General features: G+C 42.0%; 1 protein-coding gene across 1 annotated transcript in view; it reads right to left on the bottom strand.

The window, feature by feature from the left end:
• The window catches only part of ADCY1 (adenylate cyclase 1 (brain)), a 169,320-nt gene that overhangs the window by 46,833 nt on the left and 107,740 nt on the right, over nucleotides 1-14,747 (bottom strand). The window contains 2 exon segments of the mRNA XM_010001548.1: nucleotides 9,542-9,683; nucleotides 12,090-12,248. Of these exon segments, the coding sequence (XP_009999850.1) occupies nucleotides 9,542-9,683; nucleotides 12,090-12,248 (301 nt within the window).

Here is a 14,747-nt window from a genome sequence, read left to right as displayed (position 1 = left end):
GCCTCTCCTCATAAGACCTGCTCTCCAGACTCCTCATCAGCTTAGTTGCCCTTCTCTGCATCCCCTCCAGCACCTCAATGTCCTTCCGATGCTGCAGCGCCCAAAACTGCACACAGTGCTCGAGATGCAGCCTCACCAAGGCAGAGTACAGGGGCAGGATCACCTCCCTATCCCTGCTGGTCACACTATTCCTGATGCAGGCCAGGATGCCGTTCGCCTTGGCCACCTGGGTACACTGCTGGCTCATGTTCATCTGGCTGTCAATCAGCACCCCCAGGTCCCCCTCTCTGCCGGGCAGCTCCAGCCACTCCTCCCCAAGGCTGTAGCACTGCTGGGGGTTGTTGTGACCTAAGAGCAGTACCCAACCGTTGGCCTTATCAAGACTTTCTAGTTCCTTCTGCAGAGCCTCCCTGCCCTCAAGCAGATCGACACTCCCACCCAGCTTAGTGTCTTCTTCAAACTTACTGAGGGTGCACTCTATCCCCTCATTCAAATCATCAACAAAGATGTTAAATAGGAGTAGCCCCAGCACTGAGCTGGAGAACACCACTCATGACAGGCTGCAAACTGCATTTAACTCCATTCAATACAGCTCTTTGGGCCTGGCCATCCAACCAATTTTTTATCCAGTAAAGCGTGTGCATATCCAAGCCACAGGCAGCCAGTTTCTCTAGGAATGCTGTGGGAAACCTTGTCAAAGGCCTTGCTAAAATCAAGGTAGACAACATCCACAGGCCTTTCCTTGTCCAATAAGCAGGTCACCCTGTCATAGAAGGAGATGAGGTTAGTCAAACAGGACCTGCCCTTCACAACCCCGTGCTGACTGGGCCTTATCACTTGGTTGTTATGCATGCACTTTGTAATGGTACTCAGGATGATCAGTTCCATCAGCTTCCCTGGCAGTGATGTCAGACTAACAGGCCTGTAAATTCCTGGGTCATCCTTCCATCCCTTCTTATATATGGGGCTTACACTGGCTGATCTCCAATCTGCTGGTACCTCCCAAGTCAGCCAGGACTGCTGATAAACGATGGAAAGTGGCTTGGTGACCTCCCCTGCCAGCTCTTTCAGCACTTTTGGGTGCATCCCATCGGGGTCCAGAGATTTGTGCACATCTATATGATGCAGCAGGTCACTGACTATCTCCTCCTGGATTGTGGGGGGATTGCTCTGATCTTGGTCCCTGTCACCTAGCTTAGGGAGTTGGATTCCCTCAACATAACTGGTCCTGTTACTAAAGACATGTTTCCTCCTGCATCTAATAGGGGATGGGGTCTTTATTCTTTTGTTAATAATTCCTAATTATTAGCCCAAATTCCTGCCTGACCCTTCTCAGATATTTCCATGGCTTCTAAACCACCAATATCCTGTGTCTTTTTGCTTCCCATTATGCCTCCACAGGTCCTGAGAGAGCTGGTGGATGCTGTTGCTAAACCTCTGTCCATCATATTTGACAGTCTGCCAGTCTGGTGACAGAAAAAAGGTCACATAGCTCCTACTTTTAAAAAGGGGGAAAAGGAAAGCCCAGGGAACTACAGGCTGGTCAATCTTCTGTGCCCAGGAAGATCATGGAACAGATCCTCCTGGAAATTCTGCTAAGGCACATGGAAAATAAGGAGATGACAAGTGACAAGTGGTGCTCCTCAGAGGTCAGTATTGGGGCCAGTGCTGTTCAACATCTTTGTTGGAGACATGGACAGTGGTATTGAGTGGATCCTCTGCAAGTCTGCAGGCAGGCTGGAGAGGTGGGCCAGTGCCAACCTCATGAGGTTCAACAAGGCCAAGTGCAAGGTCCTGCACCTGGGTCAGAACAATCCCAGGCATAAATACAGGCTGGGGGGAAAATGGCTAGGGAGCAGCCCTGAGGAGAAGGACCTGTGGCTGGGAGTAGATAACAAGCTTGACATGAGCCCAGAAAGTCAATGGCATCCTGGGTTGCATCAAAAGAAACATGGCCAGCAGGTCAAGGGAAGTAATTCTCCCCCTCCACTCTGGTGAGACTGCACCTGGAGTGCTGTGTACAGCTCTGGGGCCATCAGCACAGGAAAGATATAGAGCTGTTGAAGAGGGCCCAGAGATGGGCCACAAAGATGAACAGATGGCTGGGGCATCTCTCCTATGAAGACAGGCTGAGAGAGTTGGGGCTGTTCAGCCTAGAGAAGAGAAGGCTCTGGGGAGACCTTAACAGCAACCTAAAGGGAGCCTACATCAAAGATGGGGAGAAACTTCACCAGAGGGTGCAGTGAGGATAAGGAGTAATGGTTTTAAACTGAAAGAGGGTAGATTTAGGTTAGATATTAGGAAGAAATTCTTCACTGTGAGATTAGTAACACAACTGAATAGGTTGCCCATGGAGGTTGTGGATGCCCCCTCCCTTGATGTGTTCAAGGCCAGGTTGGATGAGGCTTTGTACAGCCTGGTCTAGTGTAAAGTGTCCTTGCTCATAACAAGGAGGTTGGAACCTGATGATCTTTAACGTCTCTTCCAACCTTAACCATTCTACAATTCTAAGATCCTGTGATTCTATGAACATTCAGGCTTTCAACTGAGTTTTCCTGAAATCATAAGACTGACAGAACTGCTCTCCTCTTACTCAACTGTTGCTTTAACCTCTCTTTCCAAATATATTGTTAGGATTTTGATTTGGCTATTATTATTTCTGGACAAAAATAAAATTCAAATGTTAGTTGTCTGCATTCAAACTTTTAGGGCATGTTTCAACACAGCAAACCAGGCAGGAGGCAGAGTACCATACCTCTAACCAGCAACCACTTCCTCATGGCTGGATAACTAAGCAAGTATTCAGAAAAAAAAATTAGACGCTTTTACCTAGGTCATAGCATTACTCAAGAGACTTTAGATAACAGAGCAGGGCTGTCCAAGCTACAGAATGGATTTCTGAGATTGCCTGGCATGGCTTTGTAAGCAAATGGTAGGCAGGAAAGAGAATTCCCAGCCTTTTCAGAGAAAAAGCTCATTTCCAAAGGATGACCAGATGTGGTACTCACTTTCACGAACTTTTCACAAATGTCCATCACTGTGCTATTCAAATAGTAGATGCAGGTATCATGTGTAGAGTTCTGAAAAGAATAATTGTCTCCAAACAGCACCCCTGACAAACTGGACATTGTGCTCGGGTAGGGGCCTCATTCGATCACCACCTGGACCCTGTTCTCACAAGGAGAGTCCCTCATTTGGCGGCCATCCTGATAAATGGGACACTGTCCCATGGAGACACAGTGCCATCTTGCGAACAACCACTTTCCTGTTTAAAATAAAAGTCGTTGCTCAATCAACTTGCATGGGGGGGGGGGGGCGGGGCAAGGGATGACCTGGACCCCCGTGCCCCACTGACCCATCTCCAGAACATTCCCAAATCCAACAGAGTCTGTGCAAAGTAAGCTGAGCCTCACCAGAAGAGGTGGGGCCAGATGTCATAAAAGAGGCAAACTCAGAATGGTCAAGGCAGGTGCCTGCCATCCAAGGACCACAGCGTCATGCTGAGATTGTCACTGGATCCAAGGGTGGTGATAACCTTACCCTTTCTTCATCTCTGTCTCTCTGTCTCCCTGTCTCCACCTCTCTCTCCGTTTCTAACCTTATTCTCAGCACGTAGGGGTAACATAATTACTAATTTTGCTACATTTTCCCGGTTGCAACCTGTTATTTCGAAAGTACCACTTTGCTAAATTCTGTTGGTTGTAAACTGTTGTTTTGAGGGTACCATTACCATTTGGCTAATTTCTGCTAGTTGTAATCTGTTGCTTTGAGAGTGATATTGTTGTGTGTTCCCTTTTGATAAGCTTTATAATCTGACTCATTTTTAAGTAAAGGTGTGTTTTTTGAAAGCCTCCTGGGTAATGGTCTGAGGGTACCGCACAGAGAATTACCGAGCTTAATCTCATCAAATGGGTTGTTAAAAGATATTAATCCAGAGAGGAGGACTGGATTTCAATCTCTCTGGGTTGACCGCCACCACTGGGGAACCCTAGCCACACCCACCTTCTGGGATGTGATAGTGCTGTACCCACCTTGGGGGACATGACACCATGTGATTTAGATTGTAGAAAACAGGTAGCTGGTACTCACTAGTACTTCAGCAGAATTTTTGCAGATGGTGATTATCAATCTTTTGGAAGCTAGTTATTGATTATATTTGAGGTATGCTGTAAAATCTACAGGGCACTTATGAATATATAGGAATAATTTATAAGTTCTACCTATAGTGTTTCCCTATCATTATTGTAATTTTTATTACCACCTTTCCTGGACACAGCTCTTTTGCTTGGTGTGAATGGTCTATAGCATTATTTGTCTTTGCCTTAGCTGTGAAGCCAGCAAAATTACTCAGTGAAGCAGGTTCCCTTAAGCTGACAATGAGTGCCAATGATGGCAGGCCCACTTCTGTAAATGCAAAACTGAATATATTCTCAGAAATCTTTCCCCTTGCAAAAAACTTGATCACTTCTGACCACTGCTTGGCTAAAATCACTAACTCGGCTGTGCTTCTAGGGACCAGCTATGCCAGCTGTAAAACTGAGGCAAACATACTTTGACTAACAATGAAATAACAAAGAATTCTGATGAAAGACGGATCCATTGTACAAAACAAAAAAAAGCCCAAACCAACAAACAAACAGACAAAACAAAGCAACAACTTAAATCCAAAGTGTACAGTTTGAAAGTCTGAACAGGATTAGTCAGGTAGATTACCTAAGAATCATTAATGGAAAAAGTTACTTAGATGAGTTTAAGCAGAGTTTAAGAGCAGACCTTTTTTTCCCTGAAAGTAAATCCACATACAGTAATGTTTACAGTACTTCAGAAAGCTAGAACATTTTCAAACTAAGATAATGTCTATGTGTTTATGTGGGACGACAGGACAGACGCTTTTGTTAAATCTAACAAAAGGAACACAGTCCTGCCAGTCTGCCTAACACCACCACCTCCACTTTGCCCATCTTGCAAAACACATCAGGCTAAATGACTGTGATTCTTACATCAGATAAGGAGTAGGGGCAGAAGAAATAGACCATTGTCTTAGCCAAGGTATCGGCCAAAATAAAACTCTGGTGCCTGGCTTATGCATTTTGACTGCAAACTTGATGGCTGGCAAATAGCACAACTTCTGGAACAGGATGAAGATTCTGTGGCCTGGGGTGGTAGCAATAAGCTAGAACAATGGAAACGATGACACCTGAGAAATGTGCATCAGGAGTGACACTGGTCCTTTTCCCCTCTCTTAATTAATAAAGAATAAGAACCTGCAAAGGTACCAGTCAGAAAATTATTTATGACGTCTCGTCAAATAGTATAAATTAGTCCTAGAATCCTGTTTCTTTGGAGGAAGAGCTCAACAGCTATCTAGATGGGTCAATGGGCCTGAATCCTCTCTTCTCCCCCAAAAGGGGACTCTGTTAGATGTTTTTGTCTTTACTGTCTTCACCTCAAATATATGCAGCTAGTGAATTTATCAACGGATATCCAGAACTTGTTATAACTGTCGTGTCAATAAATCATCTTAACTTTGCTCTAAAACTGCCTCAGTGAAAGTCCTTGTTAGGGCTCTGAGGTGGGAAAAGAGCTTCAGGTAAAGCCCTTTTGGTGGAACTCTGAAGCAGCAACTTGATTCAGAGAAATGAAAGTCCTCTTTGGGACTGAGACAGGCAAACGTTGTCTTTTTTTACATGACAGTTTAAAGCACAGAATGTGGATCTTGTGACTATTTAGTATATTAGAAAGAGATCTCTTTTTCTGACTGGATCACATCTGTTTTAAAAGTCCAAGACATTAATGTATGCGGTCAGACTTGTGTCTAAATACGTTAATCAAACTTTCCAAAACTTATCTCAGTGGTTGTTAGTTCATGCAATAAAAGATTTTAAAAATGGGAATACTGTATAATTTTTTCACTTTGAAACATTAATTTTCTTACACTGTTATGCTCATTCTGGACTTAAGCGGTATTTAGGATGAAAGATCTTCCTGTCAGATCAAATATGGAAGAATAAAGAGTATGTGTCTTCTAAATAAATAAATTACTTTAAAAAAAACAAAAAACCCAACAACAACTAAGTGGGCCTATTTAGCTTTCAAACTCAACAGATTCTTGGCCATCTGTTGCTCATAATATTGATTTTCATTCCTCTTTGCATCATACGTGCTAAAGTCAATTCATATTAATGTCAGAGATGATGCAGAAAGAATAAAAAGTGTCTGCATTTCAGCTATTCAGGCTCCAAAACATGAAATAAAATAATCAATTAAATTATATCTGAATTAACCTAAAGAAACTCCATCTTGCCTGTGCCTCAAGGATAGCCTTTTGCTCTTATGTCTCTGAAGAGTTAATAGCTGAATTAATGTAGGAGGGGACATTAACAGCTGTGACAAACAGCAAAGTGACATGCTGATTGATGTATGAGCCCAGTGGAGAAACTTGTCAATACCAGTAAAATTCATTAAGTGCTTCTATCTGCCAGTTTGGCTGACGTCATTGATACATGCTGGAGAGCTAATGTCTTCAGCCAAGTTGTACCACAGTATCTGCCATGTCAGCAAACCTATCAGTGACAGCCATGGGTAAGATGGCATTTATTTTATGTAACTGATGACAAACCAATCAGTCCTTTCTTAGAAGTCACCAGTACTTTCTCAGCATTATACATAATGCTGTAGGAGTGGAAACAGCAGAAAACCAAAACACACAAATCTAGCAGCAATAAGCAACACACCTACCTTAATCAAACTGTCCCTTACATTTTCTTCTTTACTGGAATTGATTAATTTAGGAACTCATTCTGATTTCAAGAAAGCCATGAGAAAAATCTCTGACTGCCAAAACAGAATCTAGTCCTCTGTTTTTTCACATGTTTTCTTTCAAACTACCTAAAACTGATTATAGTCATATATACCAGCAGAAGAACAAAACATTATTTTCACAGGAGATGAGAAAACACCTTAGCAGCAGCTCTTCTGGGATAAAACAACAGGAGTTTTCACTCCTAGAATCAAACCCTCCTGGTGACTGGATTCCCAATGTTTCCAGAAAAACTCCCTGAGCCACCAAATTCAGACCAAGAAACTGATTCCAGGCATGGAATTCAAGATGACCTATTCTTCCCTGGTTACATTTCTGTCAAACACAGGTTGGCTAACACAAGCATGGAGCTTTTACATCACTTTAAAACCTCATCTGTATTCCTTTCATACTTAGTTTCAGAAGTAGATATAATTCTCCCTCCAAAGGTCAGATCCCCGAATGAAACTTGTTTGCACGGAGTCTCAGAAGACAAGGGTGTAAAAGTCTGTGTCCCAAGTTGTCTGGTTGAGATAAAGAGCAATAAGATTCCTCTTGGCCTGTAAGCATGCTATGGCAGGCAACTTCTAAGATAGCTTCATTTGATGTGGAAAAGACTGGAACAAACTGAATGTGTTTAAATTATGATTATGTACTTAAGACTCCTACTGAAGTCACAAAACATGTTGTGGTAGAACAAAAGGCTGCCCTAAACTCAGCGACTGGCTGAGGAATAAAGGTGTGACTGTAAGTGAACCTGATGGAAAACTGCTGTTAGCACAGTCAATGCATGCTGAGACTGAAAATATTATCAGCACACTGCTGAGCCTCTGTTCTCCTTATCCTGAAAATCTAACTGGAATGAGGACTTACATCCATCTCCATCAGGGGTGACTAAGTCCTCAGCAACAGAAATTAAGTTCCTGCTCAAATAAACTTAAATCTCTTATCTTATTCATTTTCTGTTCTCTACCAAAAAGAAGAAAAGAGTAGAAAGCATTATTTGTCCCTCAACAGTACTGCTAACTTACTCTTCTTTCCAGATGTCTGACAAAAGGAAAAAGCTAAAGGGAGAAGGGAGCTTATGAAAATTTGGAGGGAAGGGCAGCTAAGATAAGAAAGGCTTGATCAAAATAATTCTAGCAGTCTAAGATGGCAGAGCAAGCCATCATGAATTTGTCATGAGGAGCTCAACATCAGGAGGGAAAAATAAGCATGTTTAGGATAGAGAAGATATTATTTGTGCAATAATCTTAGAAAATTTACCCATCTTCACCATAAATATCTGATCTGTGGTATATACATTGGAAAGCAGGATGTTTTACTGCAGCCTCTCCCTCTGACCTGGACAAAACTCTTTGTGTTGTACAGCTTGGAAACGTGGCAGCTTTTCCAGACTTCCAGGGGATGTTAGTTCAATCACTACAGAATTATTTCACTAGCTTTACTCCTGTGGGCAGTATAACATCTGTTATACTACTTTTTCTGTGTCTGTTCACTGGGTAATCCTCCAGGCTCAGTAAAGGAGCCATCAGTATCACAAGTAGTTGTAGAAAGAGTTCATAGAATCATAGAATGCCAGGTTGGAAGGGACCTCAAGGATCATCTGATCCAACCTTTCTAGTACTACTATAGTTGATATGAGATGGCTCAGCGCCCCGTCGAGCTGAGACTTAAAACTGTCCAATGGGGGGGAGGGAATCTGCCACTTCCCTTGGGAGACTATTCCAGTGTTTCACTGTCCTTATGGTGAAAAATTTTCCTCTTGTATCCAATCAGAATCTCCCCGTGAGCAACTTGTGCCCATTGCCCCTTGTCTTTTTCATGTGACTCCTTGTAAATAGGGAATCTCCATCTTCTTGGTAGCACCTTTTAAATACTGAAACATGGTAATGAAATCTCACCTAGCCTTCTCTTCACAAGGCTGAACAAACACAGTTTTCTCAGCCTGTTCTCATATGGTAGGTCTTTCAGTCCTCTGATCATCCTTGTGGCCCTTCTCTGGACCCTCTTCAGCCTGTCTGCATCCTTTTTGTATAGTGGAGACCAAAACTGAAGGCAATACCCCAGGTGTGGTCTGACAAGCACTGAATAGAGTGGGATGATGACTTTGTTATCTCTGCTGGTTACGCCCTTGTTGATGCAGCCCAGCATTCCGTTGGCTTTCTTTGCTGCTGCAGCACACTGTTCACTCATGTTGAGCATGTTAGCCAACAAGATTCCCAGGTCCTTTTCCACCGGGCTGCTCTCCAGCCAGGTGGATCCCAGTCTGAGCTGCGCTCCCAGGTTATGTGTTCCGAGGTAATGATGAGTAAAATGACATGGCAATATGGGAATGAAAGACTTAAGTAAACTAGAAGAAAAATAGTCAAGCTGTGAGCATACAAAACCCACTTTTTCAGGGAGGAGAGTTAATTGAATTTTTGGAGTAACATATATAAATTCTGATAGAATGATTACAGAATCTGAATAAAACAACAGTTTTCTTTTTTGGGGGTAAAGGGAAAAATAGTTTTATTTTTAAACTTCAAAAGTAAATTTATCATCTTCTCTTTGTAATGTACAATGTTATCTTTTTTAGCATCCCTGCCTCAGTCAAAACCAAAAGATCTCAATTCAGGAGTGTTTGAAGAGCTTTTAGAAATAAGAAATATCAGTATTGCCTCTGGTTTCAGAATAGCACAGAACAGTTATTAAATTACAAAATATATCATGGAATAAGCTAGAATTTGTGGACCTTACCTTTCTACGATGGGATGGCACAATAAAATAAGTTTCAATATTATGCTTCTTCAAGAAACTATTCCTTTCATGACCATATCCTGGTTCTACCTCGTAGTCCCCATTTAGGCACTCTAATGTGGTCTTTGTAATGTGAACTTTCCTGGAAAGAAGAATCAGATGTTACTTAAAGCAAAGATATGCTTTGACCTAGTTGCTACACGCCTGTGCAGAAGATCATAAAGAGGTCAAATCATATGCAAAACTTCATTTTTTATGTTAAAAAGTCGACTTGTTTTGTCTTTTCAGCCAAATAGAACAGAGAAATATTTCTATTACATACATTTCCTAAACTTCAGCAGAATGAACAGAAAGATAACTGCTGACTGTCCAGACACTTGCAGACTTGTTTATTTGTAGAAATCGTAAGTATGCATATCTTCTTCTAGATTGTGTGGTTTTCTCAAGTGTTTAACTTCACTGCTTGCTTGCAAAAACATCCTGCTGTTTCAAACTTGTGACTTCACACTCCGAATCTCCCCTATGCATAAAGGAGAAACTTCTTTTTCTGATCCCTTTCACATCTCTGACTTGTTTAATTTACTCATTCTGTTTTGTATGCACTATGATTCACTCTTTTGGCAGCACAGCCATTTCTGACCATATTTGTGAGTTTTGTTATCCTGAAAACTGTCTTCACTATTTCACCCAAAGGCCTCCTATATTTAAAATGTTTCCACAAAATATATCTCAGAAGCTATTACTGATTTCCTTTGTTACACATGTATTCAGATTTACTTATTTTTTACCGGAAAGCCTTTAGGTAAGGAACATACAAAACACACTGCCAAAATTGTCCAAGGCAGACATAGGTAACAAATAGAAATTCACTTGTCTTAGCCACAAAAATTACTATGTACTCTTTTCCCCCCATTCAGCAAATCATGATCTGGTAAAAATCCAACAGAGAATGGTAGGTACTGGTCCAAATGTGAATTGTACACAGAAGCACACCCATGCACCTTTGCAGAAGTGCACTGTGTGCACTTAAATTGGGTCCGAGGCTGTCCAAAGAGTACTTAAAATTCCAGGATGTAGCCCATGGGTTTCCTACAGATTTATATGCTACTGTATAATAAATGTCAGTATTTGAGTGCATAAACAAGTATTTTTTTTCTGTAGCACACCACTAGTGTTTGAAATCTTGCCATGTAAAAGGAGTAAGGCACACTCCCTTGCCCTGTGTAGAGGTACAAGGGTAAAAATTTCCTGGAATAACTAGAGGGTGTTACATTTATAACATAGAATCATAGAATCATTAAGGTTGGAAGGGACCTTAAAGACCATCAAGTTCCAACCCCCCTGCCAGGAACAGGGAACCCTACCACTACACCAGGCTGCACAAAACCTCATCCAACCTGGCCTTAGAAACCTCCAGGGATGGGGCGCCTCCCTGGGCAACCCATTCCAGCTCCTCATCTCCCTTATGGTGAAGAATTTCTTCCTAATATCTAACCTAAATCTTCCTCTCTCTAGTTAAAAGTCATTATCCCTTACCCTGTCACTATATTCTCTGATGAAAAGTCCATCCCCAGCTTTCCTGTAGCCCCTTTCAAGCGCTGGAAGGCTGCTCTAAGGTCTCCCTGGAGCCTTCTCTTCTCTAGACTGAACAGCCCCAACTCTCTCAGCCTGTCTTCATAGCAGAGGTGCTCCAGCCCTTCAATCATCTTGATGGCCCTTCTCCGGACCCTCTCCAACACCTCCTGTGCTGAGGGCTCCAGAAATGTTCACAGTACTTGAGGTGGGATCTCACCAGAGCAGAGTAGATGGGCATAATCATCTCCCTGGCCCTGCTGGCCACACTTCTTTTGATGCAGCCCAGGATGCAGTTGCTCTCTGGGCTCCAGCACACACTGGTGGCTCATGTTGAGCTTCTCATCTACTACCACCCCCAAGTCCTTCTCCTCAGGACTGCTCTCCAGCCATTCTCCCCCCAGCCTGTATTTGTGCCTGGGGTTGTGCCTACCCAGTTGCACTTGGCCTTATTGAACTTCATGAGGTTGCCACTGGCCCACCTCTCCAGCCTGCCAAGGTCCCTCTGGATGGTGTCCCTTCCCTCTAAGGTGTCAATCACACCACACAGCTTGGTATCATCAGCAAACTTGCTGAGGATCCACTCAATCCCCGCTGTCCATGTCTCCAACAAAGATGTTAAACAGCACTGGTCCCAGTACTGACCCTTGAGGGACACCATTCACCACATAAAAGGGTGAAAGTAGCATTCCCACATTCCTAACATTGCCTCATTGCTACTCATATTATATCTGGCAGGTTCTAATAAGGATTTTGTTTGGAAATGTTTTGCTCCTACTCTAACCTATTACTAAAGCAAATATCAAGAGAAATTGGAGAATTTCAAAACACAGATTACATAATATATTGATTGCTCTTACTAAACATGATCTATCTTATTGATTACAATTCCATTGCAAATGCCTCAAAGAAGGAAATAAATTATTCACCTATATAGGTTGCTGTTTCTTTTTCTATGGTTCTCTCCCAAACTTACCCAGGCAGTCCTCCAGCTTCCATGACATTAGCTAAAGTCACATCATTTGACCAGACATCATACTGCCATTTTCGCAGACCCAGGACCCCACAAAGCACCCTGCCTGTATGCAATCCAACTCTCATGTTGAGATCAACCTCTGTGGCTTCTGCAACAGACCTGGAAGAGACAGCATCAGAGTATTAGTCTTTAGATAAATTATATTGTTTTTGATTTTCTTTTTCTCTCCTCCACCACAGGTTAACATATATACATGACTGAATAGACAGGATCTTTTAAAAATCTCAAATTATATATTTAGGTACAGTTCTTTTCCCTCATTAGTTTCAAAGCCCCAATTGTAATCCCAATGAAATATTTTTCTTGGTCATATTTTAATTACTGTTGAACCAAAATCTCAGTATTTCTAAATTTCTTCACCTAATACCTGAAGATTTAATTTTCCAGGTTTCAAGGAAGAGCAGAAAAGGCTGTTTTCTCACATCTAATAAAAGAAAAAAAGGGGGGGGGGGGGGGAAAAAAGGGGGGACAATAAAGCAAGTAAATGGCTTTGTCACAGAATTTCTGTGATACCATAAATTTTAGGTTTTATTTGTGACTTTTGCAGAATTTGCTATCAGAAGCCTATGTAAACTTAGGTATTTTATGAGGAGATAAACAAATTCTGACTTGAACTCAAATAACTAGGAGACAGCCAGCTTAACTCCTGCACTTTCCAGTTTATCTTGTGTCTCACGTATATTTATTTTTTTGGTCATAAATGTTCCTTTTTCCCAATGCATATTTATTTCACCACTTTTATGCTCCTTCCGTTCTCCACGTGTATTGAGAAAGAATACTTTCTTTTCCTCAGTCTTTTTATTTGCAATGGCTTGATCTCAAAGTAATAGTGAAAACCAACTAATTTGTAATTAAAATAATATGGAGGAAGAGCATAAAAGAGCATAGTATGGATGGAAACACTTCCTCTCTGTGTAGCACAGAGGGTTAAAAATAATTTTTTTAAGTTATTGTTTAATTTATATTGTCACAATTTAGATTTGTCATGTTCTCTAAGTTCACCATTTAATTATAAATCCACTTGAATGAAAACCTACCCAGTTAAAATTGACATTTTTTTCCCCAAGTGTGTCAGACTGTCAGTCTTCTTGGGTGATACTTTTTTAATGTTTAATGATCTTTTTTCAACTGATATTTTCACCCTGTGCTACTACTAAGAAACCGTTGCAACTACTAGTAGCCACAGTTGTGCTGTGCCTTTACCATTATGGTACTGTCCTGGTTTGAGCCAGGATGAAGCCAATTTTTCTTTTTACTGATTTTTTTTTTCCTTCAGTAAGCTTTCTTGTAACTAGCAACAGTGTGTTCTGCTAGGCTGATAAGACAGTGGAATGTTTTTCTAACTACTGAGGCTTCAAGGCTGCACCTGCACTCTGCCGGCTCAGACACTATGGGGAGATCTGTGACCCCCCCGTAGGAGGCTGAGTTAGATGGACAGCAAAATTGGCCAAAGATATTCCATTCCATATATCTACGTAAGCTCAGAGGAAGGGCAGAGATCACAGAAGACAACTTCCTTCCTTCTGCTTCTTCCCTTCTCTTCAGTCCATGGCCAGTGTTCAGGGAGGACTCTGTTCATCCATCACCGTCGACCCTTAGGCTCGAGATCTCCTGACCCCCATAACTCTCTGCTCTGTTCCAGCAGCAGCTCCGGGATTCCTCGGGACTCTTCCCAGTTCAGGGAAGTGCTGTGGGAGTTGCTGGGGTGGGGGGAGGCGAGAGGCTTTTGCCCACACCTGAATCTACCTGTATATAATTGTATATATTTTCTTGCATCATTCATTAGTGTTTTAATTAAAGCTGTGTAGTTTAGTTTTCAATCCAGCCAAGTCTCTCTCTTTTTCTCTCTCTCCTTCCCTACCTGGTTTGGGGTGGGGAGGGGATCGAGAGCATTGTTGTCTGACCTGAGTCAAACTGTGACAGGTACACTCAAGTAAGTATAATTTCCTATTATGAGACTGAAAGGGCACAGACTTACATTTAAACTCTCTTACAGTTGCTGTGAGAAAAGAAGTATGAAAAGGTTGAGAAGGCAAATGGATAGGCAATGACCCCACTCTTCTACATTCTTATCAGTTCAACTACCCAGTTACAGGAGTACAGGAAAAGAAAACAATGAAACCAACAAATCAGTGCAAGAACAGTAGATTAAGAATTATTATAAACAAATATTATTATTGTTGTTGTTATTATTATTATTATTATTACCAAAGCTCCTGCAAGAATGGCACAGAAACCACCTTTAACTATTATGTATTTACACCTGTAAATTAAAACTAACCTTCAGAGAAAAAAATTTTCACCATGAGAACAGTCAGACATTGGAATAATCTCCCAAGGGACATGGTGGACTCCCCTACTGTGGGAAACTGTTCTTTCCCGCATAAGTCTAAACAAAGTGCCTTTTCAGCCAGCCAAGGCCTTCTGCTGATGACACCCAGCTAAGGGACCAAACCCAGGGCTGCTGCTCAAGGACAAACGAAAGCAAAACAACAGGTGTGGTACAAGGCAGGAAGGGTGGGCAGCAAGTTATGAGTTGCCCCTAATAGTTACCGCCCTAACCTGGGGCTCAGGGATGCCAGTTGGCTCTGGAGATCA

Source organism: Chaetura pelagica, unplaced genomic scaffold (assembly GCF_000747805.2).
Source record: "Chaetura pelagica isolate M959 unplaced genomic scaffold, ChaPel_1.0 scaffold7, whole genome shotgun sequence".
Lineage (NCBI taxonomy): Eukaryota > Metazoa > Chordata > Aves > Apodiformes > Apodidae > Chaetura > Chaetura pelagica.
This window is presented reverse-complemented; position numbering and strand designations above follow the sequence as displayed.